This window comes from Nuphar pumila, chromosome 12, assembly GCF_984573655.1.
Source record: "Nuphar pumila chromosome 12, dmNupPumi1.hap1.1, whole genome shotgun sequence".
In the NCBI taxonomy this organism is placed as follows: Eukaryota; Viridiplantae; Streptophyta; class Magnoliopsida; order Nymphaeales; family Nymphaeaceae; genus Nuphar; species Nuphar pumila.
The window spans coordinates 38298409-38316311 of NC_143260.1; the positions used below are offsets into that span (position 1 = coordinate 38298409).

General features: G+C 37.6%; 1 protein-coding gene across 1 annotated transcript; it reads left to right on the forward strand.

The window, feature by feature from the left end:
* Nucleotides 1-1504: 1504 nt before the first annotated feature.
* Nucleotides 1505-6314, forward strand: LOC149820754 (uncharacterized). The gene is made up of 2 exons (XM_089982435.1): nt 1505-2528; nt 5445-6314. Exons 1-2 carry the CDS (start codon nt 1802-1804, stop codon nt 5540-5542), a joined length of 825 nt encoding a protein of 274 aa, XP_089838561.1. The 5' UTR covers nt 1505-1801; the 3' UTR covers nt 5543-6314.
* The last annotated feature ends 11589 nt before the right edge of the window (nt 6315-17903 follow it).

Sequence of the window (17903 nt, forward strand, 5' to 3'; positions counted from 1 at the left end):
TGAAAACTGTCCCTGTATCTACTGATACGGTGACATGTTGGACATCTTAAAATGTCAGTGGATATGAAGTTTGTCGCTTGGAAGGCAAGAATCAAGACCTGCAAGACCACCACTTGTTATGATCATGGAAGTAAATGCAATTTATACAGTAAGGTTGACATTTTTGATGATATACTACCCTCTTTGTATGAAGGAAGCGAAGCATTGAAGCACAGGCCAAAATATATTAACTCATCTCACCAACCATTTCAGGAATCAATGGTGAACAGGGAACCGTGTTTTACTAATCCAATATTAACCACATGATTAAGATGCATTTGAACGTTACCCTCATGGTTAAGATTCATATGCAATGTGTCACGGGCATAGAATTTTTTTCCAAACCCGCAACATGGCTCGGTCCGGGACACAATGTTGATTTTAACGTGGTATCTTTTAACCCTCATGTTATTGTAAGGGGAATTTATTTGATGACAAAGGCGTTGAGATCAATCCATATGATAAGGGGTGACTTGTAAATGTCACCAAGTTGACAGTATGTCACAAATTTGAACCTCACAAAGGGCATATCTTGTTGCACGGTCAAAGCTGCGTGTACTCCCAAGTGGGCAGGGGAAACTTCAAGGGTTATGAAAACCTGAAGTCTGCAAATGTGCAATTGGTGACGAAGGGTTTTTCCTTGACCGTCACTAAAATGTTCTCATTGTTGATCCACTTAACAAACTTTGCAGATCCCATCTCTAATGTTAGATACTTAAAAAAAAAAAAGTTAGGCGACATTACCTCGTGACGCGTAGCCCCACTTGGGGGATATTTATTTAGGGTAATTTCCTGATAAATACCCAACTTTTGACTGATATTTCATGTGAATCAACATCTTTTCTGAAATCTAATATAAACCCAACTTTTCCTAACAATCGTCAAATAAGAACTTTTGGTTAAGTTTCATCAAAATAAACCGTTAGCTGCATGCAAGGGTGTCAACGGGTAGGGTTGGGTTGGGTCTTAATTTTCTGTTATGGTACTCGGCCTAGGTCTAATCAGATTCACCATAAGAAAAACCATACCCGAGAACCCGATAGGAACTATATGAACCAGACCCTGGCCATACCCAATAAAATAATATTTTTTATTATTTTTATATTGAAAAATTGTGAGTCTTAAGCAGAACTCGGGTCAGGCTCAGGTCTGCTATAAAATTTCACAAACTATACCTGGATCCATGTATTAATGGAACCTTTGAGCCTGAACCCAAGTCTTAATTGGGTCTTCTTATTTATCACCTTAGGGTTTGGTACAGGTCGGGTCAGTTGACACCCATAGCTGCAAGGACACATGATTTCCCTTTGAAACTTAAAAGTAACATATCTAACAGAGCACAGTGGGAAAATAAAAGCAGTGAACATTTTTCAACATTTTAAGATATTAACTCAGGTTAAACTGAATTTAACGATAAATTACAACCGATCCCTGCTTGACCATTGTCTGAAAATTTTTCTCTTTATTAAGAACTTGAGAAAAAAGATGGTCTATGCCATGAAATATCGTCAACGTCCCCTCTCTCCTTATCCACCTTTAAAATTTTGGCGGCTTGCTTCTGGTAGCTTCTTATTTAGCAAACTCACAAAGGCAAAAAAATGACCCAACTGTTCTTTTGCTTGCTCCCTTTGTCTTCTTTTTCTTCCTCCGTTCCCTTGAAGCTCTACTCCTCCTTCAATATGTTAACAAGCAATTTGTATGCGTTATCTTCATCGTCATCACCATCACCATCTTCGTCATCACCATCACCATCTTCGTCATCATGACACACAAGCCCTTCTCCCGCCATTCCTTGGAGTCCTGCACCCTGAAACTCAGTAGTTGGAGGCCCTTCTTCCTCTCTTCCGATTCCCAGAACCCCAAATCTTCCACCAACGCCACGAGCAAGCAGAAACCCGATGCCCTAAATGCGTTTCCCTGCCTCCCCACCAAGAAACAGTGCCTATCCGACCGACCCACCAACCCCTCTCCCTCAATTTCGGCCCATATGGAGTTCCTAGAGATCCCCAACCTGACCCTCATGGAGGACAACGAGCCCCACCAGCAGGGGAAGAAAATGGTCTTGGGTTTCCGCCGCCCGTGGAAGCGGAAGCGCCGGGGATCGCGGTCCGTGTCCGGGCGCAGCAGCGGCGATCGGAGCCGGGTGGCGGTCGCTGCCGCCTCTGCGTCGGATTTCCACGTCTTGGTCGGGACCGATTCGAGCGGCGAGCTGTTCTTCAATTGCGACGCCAATTGGGTTTCGGAAGACTCGAAGGGCTCTTGCAGGAGGGAGGGGAGGGAGCTCCTTGGTGGTGGGGAGAATTTCCGCTCTTCGAATTGTTCGTCGCAAGGTGTGATTGATTCGCAGAGCAACGAGTCCGGGTATGTGAGCGAGCCGGGGTATAGGGGGGATGTGGAGAATGGGTATGGAGATGAGTTTGACGAGGAGGAGGAAGATGCCCGTGCGTTGTTTTGGGGAGATTCTGGCGCCGGGATGATGGAGGTGGAAGGTATCTATTGATTTGTGAATTTCCTTTGTTAGTGTTGTTCTCCTTATTTGCTAGTCGTTTCTAGTTTGGCTTTTGGTGAGAAAGATGCCCTTGTTTTTTAATTGGTGGTATATTATGGTGGGAAGGACGAGCTTGCTTTTTAATTGATGGTATATTAGAGTTCCGGTTGTTTGATCGTTATGTTGGGTTTTGGTTAGTCTTTGATGCAATTTTAGTTTTAGGCTGATGAGTGATTGCTAGTTATGAATGGTGATGCTGGCCTCGTTATACATTTGATTTTGAAAGTTGTATATATAATTGCATGCGTAAGTGGATGATTGGAATGGTGGGGATGGTGTTGGTTTCTTATCTTTGTCACTATTTTTGGGATTTGAAACTTGGTGTGAATTTTAGGATCTCTGGATTGTTATGAAGTTGGCGTCTCTTTTACTGTAGTTATCTAACTCCAATAACCACTACTTTTGCCTTTTGGTGTTGGTTTCTTATCTTTGTCACTATTTTGGGATTTAAAACTTGGTGTGAATTTTAGGATCTCTGGATTGTTATGAAGTTGGCGTCTCTTTTACTGTAGTTATCTAACTCCAATAACCACTACTTTTTCCTTTTGTGAGACCAAGAATCTGGGAGCTGATTCTCTTGCATCTGCGTTCTGTAATTTTCTTCCTTTTATGTCAGATCATTAATTGAACATGTTCAAAATGGTGAATTGAAACGAAAAATGTAAGATGTTTATAAGTAACTCGTCAAGGTGTCAGGATCTGGTTGTTGGAACTTATATTTTTGTGTGTGATCTAATTGATCATTTGTAATTTATTGGTCAAACAACCTTCTTTATGTTTTATCAACAATTTTCTCATTCTCTGTTTGTAGCATTAGACATTATTTGTTTATGCTATTATATATCTCATGTTCATCATTTTGGCTGGCCTGTCCAATGCAAGTGTGGCTTTAAAATGTTTTTTCTAAAGAAATATGGCATGCAGTAATTGTTTGCACTGTTACCTTAATCTTTGGTGGGAAACTACCTTGATTGCAGATCTTTTGGAATTAGTTTATGAAACGGATAATCTGAAAGTTGAGCACATTTGAAAATCATGCAACAAACTCATTTAGACCAAGTTCATAGGTTCAACACAATATCCAACATTCATTAAAGTAAACAGTTATTAATTTATTCTTATATGGAAGCCGGGAGATTTCCCCAGGTGAAATTAAAATCTGAGATCCCTCGACAGCAATAAGAGGGGTCTACCGGTCCAGCTATCTCACGCCATATAAATAGTTTCTTTGATATGCATAGTTTTTTATGCAACAGAACTGAGGCCATTTCTTTACTTTCATGCAGTTCTATAGAGTAAATATTGGCAATGCTGTGTGGATGGTACTGGTTGCTCTTCTCTTTCCATCTGTCTTTTATCCTTCTTATAGGTTATCTGATTGCCTTTCTCTTGCTAATCTTGTTTACCTTCTATTTATGGTATATTTCTGCTGATGCTGCTACTACTGCCACTACTGCATGGTTTCTACATTCTTCACTAAATTTATGCATCTATGTCACATGTATATGGCTGTAGATACGGGGATATGGCCATTTTTTTGTAGTTTTTCAACATAACTGGTATATAAAGGAATATGGAATGGGAACCAAAATGGAGTATCTGGGTAATAGTTATGCATTCATTTGTTCTGTAGTTTTAGTAAAGAGGAGGGAAATATGTTAGCTTCGCCATGGCATGCCTTCATTAGCTTCATAATGATTGAGCCCATGAAATTGATGTGAATGACTAAATCCAATGTGTATGTTAATAAAAGGAAGACTTTACTAGTATATTTTGCATGATTCTGGATAAGATTTATGAAATTTCTTACTTTTGTCCTACCATGGGGTATAATTTGTGAGAAAGTAAGTGTTTGGGGGGGGGGGGAATATCTAAGCAAGCACTTCAAACCTCAACAACCCCCTCCCCTGAGAGCGGATCAGGTGAAATATATTATATAAAACACTCAACACATAAGTGGCACCTGTCCTATGTGGTATGACCCACCAGCTGATTGGGATCTCTTTCTCCACCCCCTCCCCCACCCCCCCACCCACCCCCCACCCACCCTCTTTTAATGCCAAACAGAACAGATGTCATGTCTTATGTTGGTGTTTCACATTGCAAATGTAGAACTCCATGTTATCTAATCCCCTCTCCCCTTCCACTCTTTTTTATTTCTTTATATTTGGGACAGTGTAGACTAGAAAAAGCTGGTTCATGTGAGATTGTGTGGCTAATCCCATTTCTGACCAACCAGAATGAGTTCCCCTTTTATATCCAGGCCAACCAGGACGAGTCACCTTTTCTCTATAGAAACTCATCTGTCTTGGATACTAATAAGAGACAAGAGGGGAAAACTGACTATATCCTCCCTTTTTGCATGTTCTCCAGTGGTCTATGGATCCAAACAGGCCCTTAAAGATCGTTTTGTCATGATATTTTTCATAAACATGTTAAACTCTACAGTTACAATTGGCAAGTTGCTACCATGTGCTTATATTTTTAACTTCATACCAAAATCTTGAATAGCATGTGATGGAATTAAATCGTATTCTACTTTTATGCATTTCGCTTGGTTAAAGAATGACATTTCTATTTTATGAGAAATAAAAGACAACACAAGCAAAGTAAAACAGAAAACCACATAATAGGTTGTACTGCAAATTGTTCATTCAAAGTACCCATAGTTTATCTTGCTCACTACGAAATGGGATTGATGAGACAAAACCAAGCAAACTAGGTACCTAACAGCATTATGCATGTTTTCTTTGTTTGGTGGTAAGTGGTTTGTGTATCGTTGCTTCTCCTTCACTGAACAAATTGAGGACTCAAGCCTTCGTGGAGCTGTTTGCTTATGTTCCTTTTCAATGTGCAGATCAAATAGAAGATGTTGCTGTAAATGCATTTTCAGAGCAGAAGAGTCATCACAGGTGTAGGCGTAAGAAGCATGACTGTAGAATGGTTGTTCCCTAGATACAAAATGTGATCGCCAGGAGAAACCAACTTGCAGAGAATCATTAAAGAACATCTCTGAAAATTCCGACTTGCAAACTTGTAACGAGTATGGCAAATCCCTTGTCATGATCTCAGATGTTTTGGCAGGTTCTTTTTTTTCTTGCTCTGTATAACGAGCAAATTTAGTAACCATGGTGGGAGTATGCTAAGCCAAAGTTTGGTTACTGCACTATATTCTACATTCCAAATTTTGCCATCATTTTTGTTCTCAGCTGTTTGGCGCTCTTCTTTTGTTAGGTTTTTGAAATTTTCTTTTAAAATTATTCAAGGAGAAACCACCGTTATGGTTCGGACATCCTAGATACATGCTGAGAGGTGCCACATTGAACGTGGCCCGGTTTTATTGTTAGCCGGCTGCGTAAAACTCATCGGATGCCTTCCTAGGTGCGTGCAGAATGGTGTCGTATTGAACATGGCCCTGTTTCAGTATTGGTTATGTAAAACTAAAGGTATTCACCATGGGCCTGTTTCAGTATTGGTTATTGTAGAACTCCTCGACTGCCTCCTCCCTGTCTACTAGGAAAGTCTATCGATCGCTTTGGCCTTATGGCAAGAGGCTTGCGTCTGGGTATTATTAGTAGCAGGTTTTCCATTTTACCTCAGTCTAATGTGGATTTACACATGTTTGGTTTCATCTCAGGTGATTTGGAGTTGTGATTTCAATTCACATATTCCACCTTGTTATTTGACTATGTATGAGATTCACTTCAAATATGATTTCAAATTTCATTCATTTTCTCATTTTCATTTTCTGATGTTTGGTTCTGCAAATGAGATTCATTCTGTCACTTTAGATTTTGAATCTTATGAGAAGTTAATTGCAGCCATCCTGCCACACTGGACCTGCAGGATGGGTCATGTCATCCCTCTGATCCATCACATGATCTGTGGGAGGTGTAGAGGGCTGATCAGGTGCAATCACATTGCACACACTGAGTGTGCTGCTGCACCTGACTGCCCTCCATCTCTAGGGTATAGCCTGTCAGCTGTGGAGTCCAACAAAAAAATGAACAGATCAAGTGCAGCATCACACTAAAGTGTGCAATGTGATTGCACCTGATCTGCCAAAAAAGGATCCATAACCAGCAGGATGGTGAATAGTGTTTGGCAAATCACACCATGCAGGTTTTCAACTATCAACTACTGTACAAATTTAGATTGACAGTCCAGGGGCCTGTAGAAAACTGAGGGCTTTGTGCGGTTTGATACTTCGGTCAAGTACAATAGGATGGATTAGATTAGCAGAAAATGCATGTCCTCGTTGGTTGATTGTGTTCCTACTGTAGGTGATTAACTTCTACTTTTCCTCTGAAAATCAACTTGCATGCTCAATAAGCTTAATGTGATAGTTAAATTATGGATGATGATGTGAACTTATCCAAGTTTTAGGATTTAAATTCATTCGGACATACTTGAGAATGACTGGACAAGGAAAATTGTTCTCTATAGTCGATGACTAGCTAAGTGTGCTAAACCTCGAAGGCAGTAGTTCAAGTTGTAGACTTGACACAGACGTGGTGTCCTACGCTCGATCATCTTAGAGCGAGGTACCATGAAACAATCAAGTCTGTCTTGTTGAAGAAATAATGAAAATATCAATTTGAGAGACAGCAAAGGCATCCACCAACACCCATCTTAGGAAACTCTTTTGCATATTAGATTCTTGGCAAGGGTAGTGTTAGTTGAAATGGAGAGCCGAAAAGCGATCAAAGTTACTTAAAAGTGAAACTCAACAAAGCGTTGAGACCCACAAGCACAAACACAACAGCATAACATGAAAACACCAATAACACACACACAAAAAACAAAAAACAGAAAACAGAAAACAGAAAAAACCTGAACACAAAACAGAAAACTCATTCAGGACCACAAACATCTATATGAGGATCGGTTGGTGGCAGAGGCAGGTCTTTGAGATATATGCGTAAGATAGCATACACATTAGCCAAAACCCTATAGGTCAAACGGTTAAGGTTGAATGGGACATCTCGAAAAGTAACATCATTTCTGGTCATCCATATGAACCACCACACTTTAAATAACCAAACTCCCCAAATAGTCCACTTCTTTTCGCGTCTAATTATAGTAGGGCCGAGGATAAGATCTAACGCAAAGCAGCTCTCCCGCACAACAACTGATGGAGCCCTCCAAGTTTTAGAAAACAATTCTTGAAACACTTCACACGACCAAAAAAGATGTGTAGTTTCTTCAGCCTGTCGACAAAGCACACACCAACTGGGAAACTGAAAACCCATCCTCTTGATATTGTTATGGGTCTGTATCCGGTCATGAAGAATCAACCAAGCCAATACCTTGGTCCTCGGAGATGGTCCCTTCGCCCATAAAGCATTGTTGGGGATCCAGCCCTGACCTGGAGGTAAAAGAGAACGGTAGACCTTGTGGACTTGGAAAACTCCTGCATTCGAGATTGCCCATTGAAGCCAAGATTCGTCTACCCCCACGTCCAAATCCCTGTCAAGAAACAAACACAATGCCCTAAACCATATTTTCCTCAAATGCGATGTGTATGGTCCACGAGCCCCCCGACGAACAGCAAGTGAATCGATTAGACCATATTTTAGCCAGAGAAAGTTTGCGCATGCATCCTATGACGTATGAGCCAACCAACATTGTTTCACAGCCAATGCCACACTCCTTTTACGCAAAGCGAAAATTCCTAAGCAACCATAGTCCTTGGCATAACGATGGAGTCTCATCCCACCAAGTGCCTCTTATAAGGTCCATTTACACCACGCCACAAAAACCTTGGCAGGACGCGCTTAAGTTGATGCTCAACATTGACAGGCATGACACAGATCGACATGAAAAATTCAGGAATTGCTGACAAAACATGTCTGATCAAAATAATTCTGCCAGCAAGAGACAAATATCTTGCACGCCAAGACTGGAGCTTAATACACACCTTGTCAACAACTGGTGCCCATGATATTTTAGAGGTTGGCTTGACTTGTAGGGGGAGGCCCAAGTACTTGATCTGCAATGGCCCTAAAGCGCAATTGAATTTTTTTCCCATCGTGTTTTGACTGGTCGGATCATCATTCAGAAGCATGACCGAACACTTATTTTCATTTAGCTTCAGCCTAGACAAAGCTACAAAAAACATAAGAATAAGCCTAACGTGAAGCATCTGCTGTAGTGAAGCCCTTCCAAAAACTAGCATATCGTCTGCATATTGTATAATATGACCAGAAAAACCTTGGATATCCAACGACTGTAGGAAGCCCCTTGTTTGCGTGCGTCTAAGAATCACCGCAAGTCCTTCTGCCACTGTATTAAACAAAAGCGGAGATAGCGGACATCCCTGCCGTATGCCGCACCGCAAAGAAAATTGCTCACCCTTTACCCCATTAATGGACACCATGGCTTGTGCATTGGTAATAAGTTCTGACACCCATCTGAAAAAATGGCTACCGAATCCCATGTAATTCACCACTTTCGACAGAAAAGGCCAGTACACAAAATCATATGCTTTATTAAAATCAAGCTTCAACACGAAGTAAGGAGTACGACTCGTGTGCATGGAGTGAATGACCTCTGAAGCCAAAATATATGCTTGTTGAACTCTTCTATTAGGAATAAAAGTAAACTGAAAAGCAGAAAAAAGATTAGACACCACCAATTTGAGTCTTGAGGCTAAGACCTTTGCGACTATACGATACAAGGCTCCCATTATGGAAATGGGATGGAAGCGCATAATATCTGTGGCGGTGCTTTCTTTTGGAATAAGAGAGATTAATCTGACATGACACTGCCTAGGCAGTCTAGAGTTACGATGAAACTCATCAAGCACTGTACACAAATCACTCTTCACTACTTTCCAAAATACTTTGAAAAAATCTACAAGGAAACCATCTACTCCCGGTGCCTTCCAACCCGACAAATCCTTAATTGCATTCATGATTTCTGCTTCCGAAAACCTACGTTGAAAGGTTAAGACCTGATCTGGTTGAAGAGAAAGAAATAACTCATGCCCAATATTACCCCCTTGTATTTGGCGGAATAGAATAAAGCTTCTTGAAATAGTCGGAGACTATTGGTACAAGATTCTGCCCTTCCCAGAACACCCCATCAATTGTGATCGATTGAAGGATACTTCATCTAAACCGATCAGAAGCAAATGAATGGAAAAAATGAGTATTTTCATCCCCTGCCGCCAATCATTTCACCCGAGCACGTTGCTTCCACTTCAACTCCTCTTTTAGCCTCCAACGTTTTAATAACATTGTCCGATCAGCAAGTCTGCTTTGCAATCCCTGCAGCTGCGCGTCCGACAACCCTTCGGTGGAAGATAATAGGTTGAATAGTGATGAGATCTCTGCCTCCCATTCAACCATCTCATGAAATTTACTCACAGACCACCTTTGCAACCAAAGTTTAATATCCTTAGCTAGGCGCGAAAGCTTCTTTTGATATCGGATAGCAGCCTTGTCTTCATGAACCCTCAGTTCTTTCCTAAACCAGGAAACCATCCAACCAGTGTGTGACTTCCAACTCGGTTGACGCTTCTTAGTCATCAAACCTGGAGCAAATCTCTCTAAACTGAACCCAACTAATCCGATTTTAGTTTTTGAAATTTTGAACTTTTAAATGGGAGTGATCCAACTGGGAAAAGATCAGGTGCAATATGATTGCATAAATATTTGTACATTAAGCACCTAATTACCCTCCATTGTGAGGACAGGGCATGTGAGGTGTGGGGCCCAAGACTTGGTGATCTGGTGCTTAATGCACAATTTTTGTGTAATCATATTGCACCCAATTCGGACTCGATCTAACTAGTTTCTACATGGTCCATATCCAATGTTTTTGCCAGCATCTTGCATTGCATTGCCACATTCACTTTCAATGTTCATTTCAAATAAAGCTAGAAAATGAGGTGGGTGCTACTTGTGAAAGTCACCAAATTGAGGAGAGGTCATGAGTTTGAAACCTACGAGGAACATCTCTTGCCAGAAGATCAAAGCTGAGTGTACTCTCTGGTGGGCAAGGAAAACCTCAAGGGTTTTACCAACAGAAACATGTCAATATGCAATCAGTGAAAGGATTTTCCTTTGACTTGGCCAAAAAACACTGGAAAATGGCTTGGCTTGTAAAGAGCTCATGCGAACTAGCAAAATAAGCTCAGCAAGCTGTGTTATGACAACGAAGCCGTATATGACATTTCCAGAACTAAATTTTGATGATGAACAAGTGAATCAACTGCATTTCAGCTAAGGCAATGAAGAAAGATGACAAGAATTGAAGAATTCAATAAAGAATCTTTGAAGACAAATGTGCAAATGTAAATTTCATCAAATGTCTTAGATTCTTGTAAGAGCCTTGCTTAGAGTGCATATTTCAATTGCAATTTATCTAAAAAGTCTTTAGAAAAAATTTTCTAAAAGAACCCTTCATGAAAATCGTTTTAGAAAACTCTTTACTTAATTTTTCATGTTTATTAGTCAACCAACAGACTTACTAGTGGACCAACTTTTTTGCGCCAATTTTTTAAAGCAAAATGTCAACTTTCTTATTAGTCGACCGGACATAATGTTTGATTTCTGGAAAATTTAAAAGGAGTCGACTGAAGGTTTTCTTAGTCAACCAGACAAAATGTTGGTTTTCAGAAAAATTTAACATGAGTCGTCTGAAAGCTTTTTTCAGTCTACTGATAATTTCATCAGTCAACTAACTTTTCTTTAGTCGACTAAGTTTCAAACTCCAGATTTTAAAACGGTTCTGTTAAACATAGTAGTCAACTGACGATAACTGTCAGTCTGCTAATATTTGATTTTAGTCGAGTAATTACTATTTCAGTCGACTAATATAGTCATTTTTCTATAACTTTTAAAAGGTATCTTTTTATTTTTTAAATGAATTGATCGTTCAAAAGTGACTGTTTTGACACCCTTTCATACCCTCAATGTATGGAATCTTTCGACTATAAATAAGAGTGAACCACTCAAAAACATTAAATTACATTGAATTACAAAGATCAAGTTCTTTGTTTCTCACTCCTATTCATTCAAGTATTCATTTTCTCACTCACTTGATATTTTCACTTCAGTTTTTCACTTAAATTCTTTTGAGAGATAGTGAATTTGTGAGTTGAGTATTTCAACAACCTCAGAAGTCAATTGCATTTCATCTACATTTATAAGAAAGGCTCGTAGGTTGATTGTAAGTTTGCTTACTTATATTTTTTTGTAAAAGGAAAGGACTCATTGGTTTAAAGGAGTTGTTTGCTTTTAGTAGGGTTGTTACTGAAAGTGGGACCGGATTTGGTCTGTATGTTCTGGTGGTGACACAAGGTTGATAGTGAAAATCTCAAGCGGGTTTTGCTTGGGGACTGGATGCAGGTCAGGAAGACCGAACCAGGATAAAATCTTGTGTGATTGCTTTGTGAATTTTAAAATCCTTCAAAATTCCAAAGACATTATTTAAAAGCACTATTCACCTCCTCCCCTCTAGTGCTCGTTGCCTCGATCTGATAGCACTTTCATTTGGTATCAGTGCAAGGTTTGCTATATCGTGATTTTACCATCTCTAGCATGGCAACAACATCGTCTTCTCAGCATAAAGAATGATGCTTCTCAGTTCGTTTTTCTCTCTTTGACAGAACAAATTATGGCTATTGAAAAATAAGAATGACAATATTCTTACAATCTATGGATCTCAAGATTTAGAGAGTTGTTTCAAAAAAGTACCAAGCACCATCAACTGATTTCAGCCTATGAACCGATGAATCAAAGAAGATTGCTTCACTCAATGCCAAAGCTATGAATGCGCTATATTGTGCCGTTGACAAGGTAGAGTTCAATCACATCTCTCAATGTTCTACATCAAATGAAATTTGGCATACTCTTCTCATTACTCATGAAGGTACGTCAAAGGTAAAGGAATCTAAGATTGCTTCTTTAGTTCATAAATTTGAATTGTTTAAAATAAAGCAAAATGAGTCTATATCGGACATGGTAACAAGAATGACCGATATTACTAACACTCTAAAATTCCTTGGAAAAAAATATTTGTAAGTGGATTTAGTTAGAAAAATTTCAAGGTGTTTAACTCCTGAATGGGAAAGAAAAAATACAGCAATAGAGGAAGCAAATAATTTAAACACCCTTTTTGTTGAATATTTAGTTGGCAACTTAATGACATATAAAGTCCAACTTCATGATAGACAAGAAGAAGAACCCAAGAAGAAATTTCTTGCTTTCAAGGCCACTTCTAACTCTGAAGATTCAGAAAAAGATGAAGATATTGCCCTCATCACTAGGCAATTCAAAAGATTTATAAAAAAATGTAAGATTTCAAAGGAAGGTAAAGAAAACTGATTTTTCCAATCCTAATAAAGTCAAGTGCTTTAACTGCAAAAAGACAAGACACATCAAGAAAGATTGTCCTCTTCTTAAAATCAAGACTAAAGACCTATTCAAGAAGAAAAAGGTGTTTCAAGTAAGTTGGGATGAAAGTGATTCCTCCTCTGATGAAGAATCAAATGAAGAAGTCGCCAACATGTGCTTTGTAGCACAAGAAGACTCGGTAAGTCAATTTGAGTATGATGATTTATTAGAAGTATTTAATGATTTATATGCTAAATTTAAGAGTGTAAGTTCTAAAAAAAAAAAAGTTAAAAACTGAAAATTCAACTCTTGACTCTCAAAACAAAGTGTTACTTTTAAAAGATAGAAGATCTCAAGAAGGAAAACTCTTGTCAAGCATCTTAGATAAAAGAAATTGGAATTAGAACCAATATCTTACAAGAAGAAATGTAAAGTCTGAAAGAAAAATCAAATGATCTTCTTTCTATAGTGACTAAGTTCACTAATGGCCAAGAAAATCTAGAAAGACTTATTGGTCCTCAAAGATGCTCGGTTAATAAAATCGGATTGAGATATAGTTTCTTTGATACTCAAAATAGACCAAATTATGTGGTAAAGAATCAAAGTCAAAATTCTCAATCATTGGTTCAAAGAACTCAATTTTCTAGTCATAATAAAAATGCATCTAAACATGGTACTTATAAAGCTTATAAGAATAGACATGATTATTCTAGAAATGCTAAATCTTTTTATAGAAAGAATATTTACTCTCAAAGGAAACCAAAATCCAAATGGATATGGGTTCCTAAGACTAACGCTCATAGACCTGAAAATAAAAAAGGGTCAAATGCTCTGTCTTCCAATTTTGTTATAGGTACACAAAATAAAGAGCAAATGGATCTTGGACAACGGTTGTTCCAAACATATAACTGGAAGACCGAAGTTATTTTTCACTCTCCAAAATAAGGATGGAGGAACAGTCACCTTTGGTGACAATAACAAGAGAAAAATAATCGATATTGGTAACATTGGTAATCCAAAATTTCTCTTGATAAAAAATATTCTTTTAGTAGATGGTTTAATGCATAATTTATTATCCATTAGTCAATTATGTGATAAAGGTTTTCTCATTTCTTTTGAACATGATTTATGCTTAATTTCTGATTTTTGTTCTAAAAAGATCATTTTTAAACGTAAAAGAAGAAATAATGTATATGAACTTTATCTAAATAAGTTACCCACTTTTAATGAAAAATGTTTTATCGTTTCAAATGAAATTCAATGGTTATGGCACAAGAGACTTGGACATGTTAACTTCAAATTAATTTCTAAGTTATCCAAGAATAATCTTGTTAGAGGCCTACCTAGAATACCATATAAGAAGGACCACTTATGTGATGCTTGCCAAATGGGTAAACAAATCAAGAGTTCTTTCAAAGCAAAAAACATAATTTCAACAAAGCGTCCTTTTGAACTTTTACATTTAGATCTATTTGGACCATCTAGAATTCAAAGTTTGAATGGTAGTAAATATGCTTTTGTTATAGTAGATGATTATTCTCGTTTTACTTGGGTGATTTTTCTAAAAAGCAAAAATGATGCTTTTTCTGAATTTTTTAAACTTTGTAGAAGAATTACAAATGAAAAATCTACATCTATTATTACCATTCGTAGTGATCATGGTGGTGAATTTGAAAATGAATCTTTTCTAAAGTTTTGTGATTTACATGGTATATCTCACAACTTTGCTTTTCCTAGAGCGGCTCCAGAAAACAGAGTTGTTGAAAGAAAGAATAGAACTTTGCAAGAATGTGCTAGAACCATGCTTCAAGATAAAAATTTACCAAAATACTTTTGGGCTGAAGCAATAAATACTGCATGTTATGTTTTAAACCGTGTTCTTATTCGACCATTCTTACATAAAACATGTTTTAAATTGTATTATGATCGTATACCAAAGATCTCATATTTCAAATTTTTTTGTAGTAAATGCTTATTGTTAAATACCAAAGATAATCTTGATAAGTTTGATTCAAAATCAGATAAAGCAATATTTCTTGGATATTCTTCTAGAAGTAAAGCTTATCGGGTTTTTAATAAAAGAATATCTTGTATTGAAGAGTCTTTACATGTTGCATTTGATGAGAATAGTGAGCAGATTATACCTCTAAGAAAATGAGAAGAAGTCGTACTTCAAGAAGGACCTTTGATAGAGAGCACTTCTCAAGAAAATATTCCTCTTCCACCGGTTTGGAAAGAAGTTCCCAATCATCCGCATGAGCATATTATTTGAGAAATAAAGAGTGGTGTCCAAACTAGAAGGCAATTAAAAAAATATATTGCAAATATTGCTTTCATATAAAAAATAAAACCAAAGAATATCAATGAGGCTTGTGCTGATGAATTTTGGCTTTTGGCCATGTCTGAAGAACTTAACCAATTTGCTAGGAATGATGTATAGAATCTAGTTAATAGACCAAATGATCATCCGATAATTAGAACAAGATGGGTCTTCCGAAATAAGCTGGACGAAAATGGCGAAGTCATTCGAAACAAGGCAAGAGTAGTAGCACAAGGCTATAATCAAGAAGAAGGCATAGATTTTGATGAAACCTATGCACCAGTGGCTCGATTAGAGTCAATTTGAATGATGCTTACTTTTTCTAGCTACATGAATTTTAAGTTATATCAAATTGATGTTAAGAGTTTATTCTTAATTGGATACATCAATGAAAAAGTTTATGTAGAGCAACCTTCAGGCTTTGAAAATGAGAAATATTCAGAAAATGTCTACAAATTAAAAAGAGCTTTGTACGGACTCAAACAAGCACCAAGAGCGTGTTATGAAAGACTACAAAATTTTCTAGAATAATCTGGTTTTTCCATTGGTCAGGTAGACTCAACTTTATTTATTAAAAATCTTAATTCACATATTCTTATTGTGCAAATTTATGTTGATGACATAATATTTGGTTCTACTAATGATTATCTTTGTAAAGAATTTGCTAAAGCTATGCAGGAAGAGTTTGAAATGAGCTTGATGAGCGAATTAAACTACTTTCTTGGACTTCAAATAAAGCAAACAGAAGAAGAAATCTTCATCAACCAAGCCAATTATACAAAAGAACTTCTTAAAAGATTTGACATGGACTCATTGAAATCAAGAAGAAATCCTATGAGCACAACTACCTCTCTTGACAAAGATGAAAATGGTAAAACTGTAGATACTAAGCTCTACAGAGGTATGATTGAATCTCTATTATACTTAACTGCTAATCGACTTGATATAATGTTTAGTGTTTGTATGTGTGCTAGATTTCAAGCTAATTCGAAGAAATCTCACTTAATTGCAGTAAAACAAATTCTCCGATACTTAAAAGATACTTCTGACTTTGGATTGTTTTACCCAAAATCATCTTCCTTCTATTTAGTTTCATATAGTGATGCAGATTTTGCTGGAAGTAAATCTGATCGCAAGAGTACTAGTAGAACTTGTCACTTTTTAGGACATTTCTTAGTCTCTTGGTTTAGTAAAAAGCAAAATTCTGTGTCACTCTCGACAATTGAAGCAGAATATATAACGACTAGTTTAGCATGTTCACAAGTTCTATGGATGAACCAAACCTTAAAAGATTTTGCTTTGAATTACTCCACAATAATTATTTATTGTGATAAAACTAGTGCTATAAATCTTTCGAAAGATCTTGTTCAACACTCAAGAACTAAGCATATTGAAGTGAGACATCATTTCTTACGAGATCATGTGTTAAAATGAGATATTTCTTTGAATTTTATACTCACAAATGCATAGCATGCCGATATCTTTACTAAACCACTTAAAAATAAAGTTTTTATGAGAATTAGTAGAGAGCTAGGCATTTGCTCATTATTAGATTTATAAATTTGTTTTAGAACATTTTGTTTTGAAAAATCTTAAAATCAAACTTTTTAGTCGACCGATGAAAATCGATTAGTCGACTGATGGTTGTTTTTAAATTTTTAAAAGGAAGGGACCTAATACCCCTTAGTTTTGTTTAAAAGGGAAGTCGTTATTCTTTAAAAAATGCGCCCGTGTGTTTTCCCCTCTTTAGAAGCCAAACACACTCCATCTTCTACAAACCCTAGGAGACTCAAATCTTTTGCCGGTCGCACTCCTCTTCCTCGTCGGAACTTTCTTGACCGTGACAAAGTGCTTCTATAGCAATTCACAATTGCAACACCTCAGTATACCTCTGCAGCACCAGTTATCCTCCACGATGTCAGACGACATCATCTTCTCACTGGACGTCATTCTTGAAGCATTGGAGAGCCAACATCTATAGCATCTTTGCTTGTTCATCTATGTGACCTCATCGATCAGCCACTCCATGCGGAACTGCTTCTCCTTAACAGGTTCACTCTTTTTATCTTTGATTCTTGACGACCATGCCTCGTCAGAAAGCCGCCTCCGCACAAGGTTCCCCTTCTTCATCTACACCTACAGGCAAAGGACGTCATGAATTTTCTCTTAGCCTACTTAGAAATCCCCTTCTATATGATACATTTGGATCTATTTCTGCCCTTCCCATCTTACCCGGTAGAAGTGTTCTTTTTCACGTTTATTCACGATATGATCTTGAGACATTGTTTACAGGGATTTCATAGTTTTTTGATGCATCTTCCGATTGTGATTATTATCCGTTCTTAATTCATTTGTTTTACACAAATTTGCAAATCAATCACGATACCGATTTTATTTCCTCTCTTGTTAGAGACATTGAAATTGAGTTTGATTCCAAACTCCTTGGACAAATCCTCGATGTTCCATCTTCGGGAACTTCATTCAATTCTATTGAACTTGATGACAATATTTTTGAACAAATTCTTCTTCCCAGTACACCTCATTGTCCTCCCTTCAAAAATATCAATCTTCAACCTCGCACTCTCATTGTCGGAATGATTCTTGCCCATAATGTCCTCCCTAAAACCTGATCCTTTGATTATTTTTCAACAGA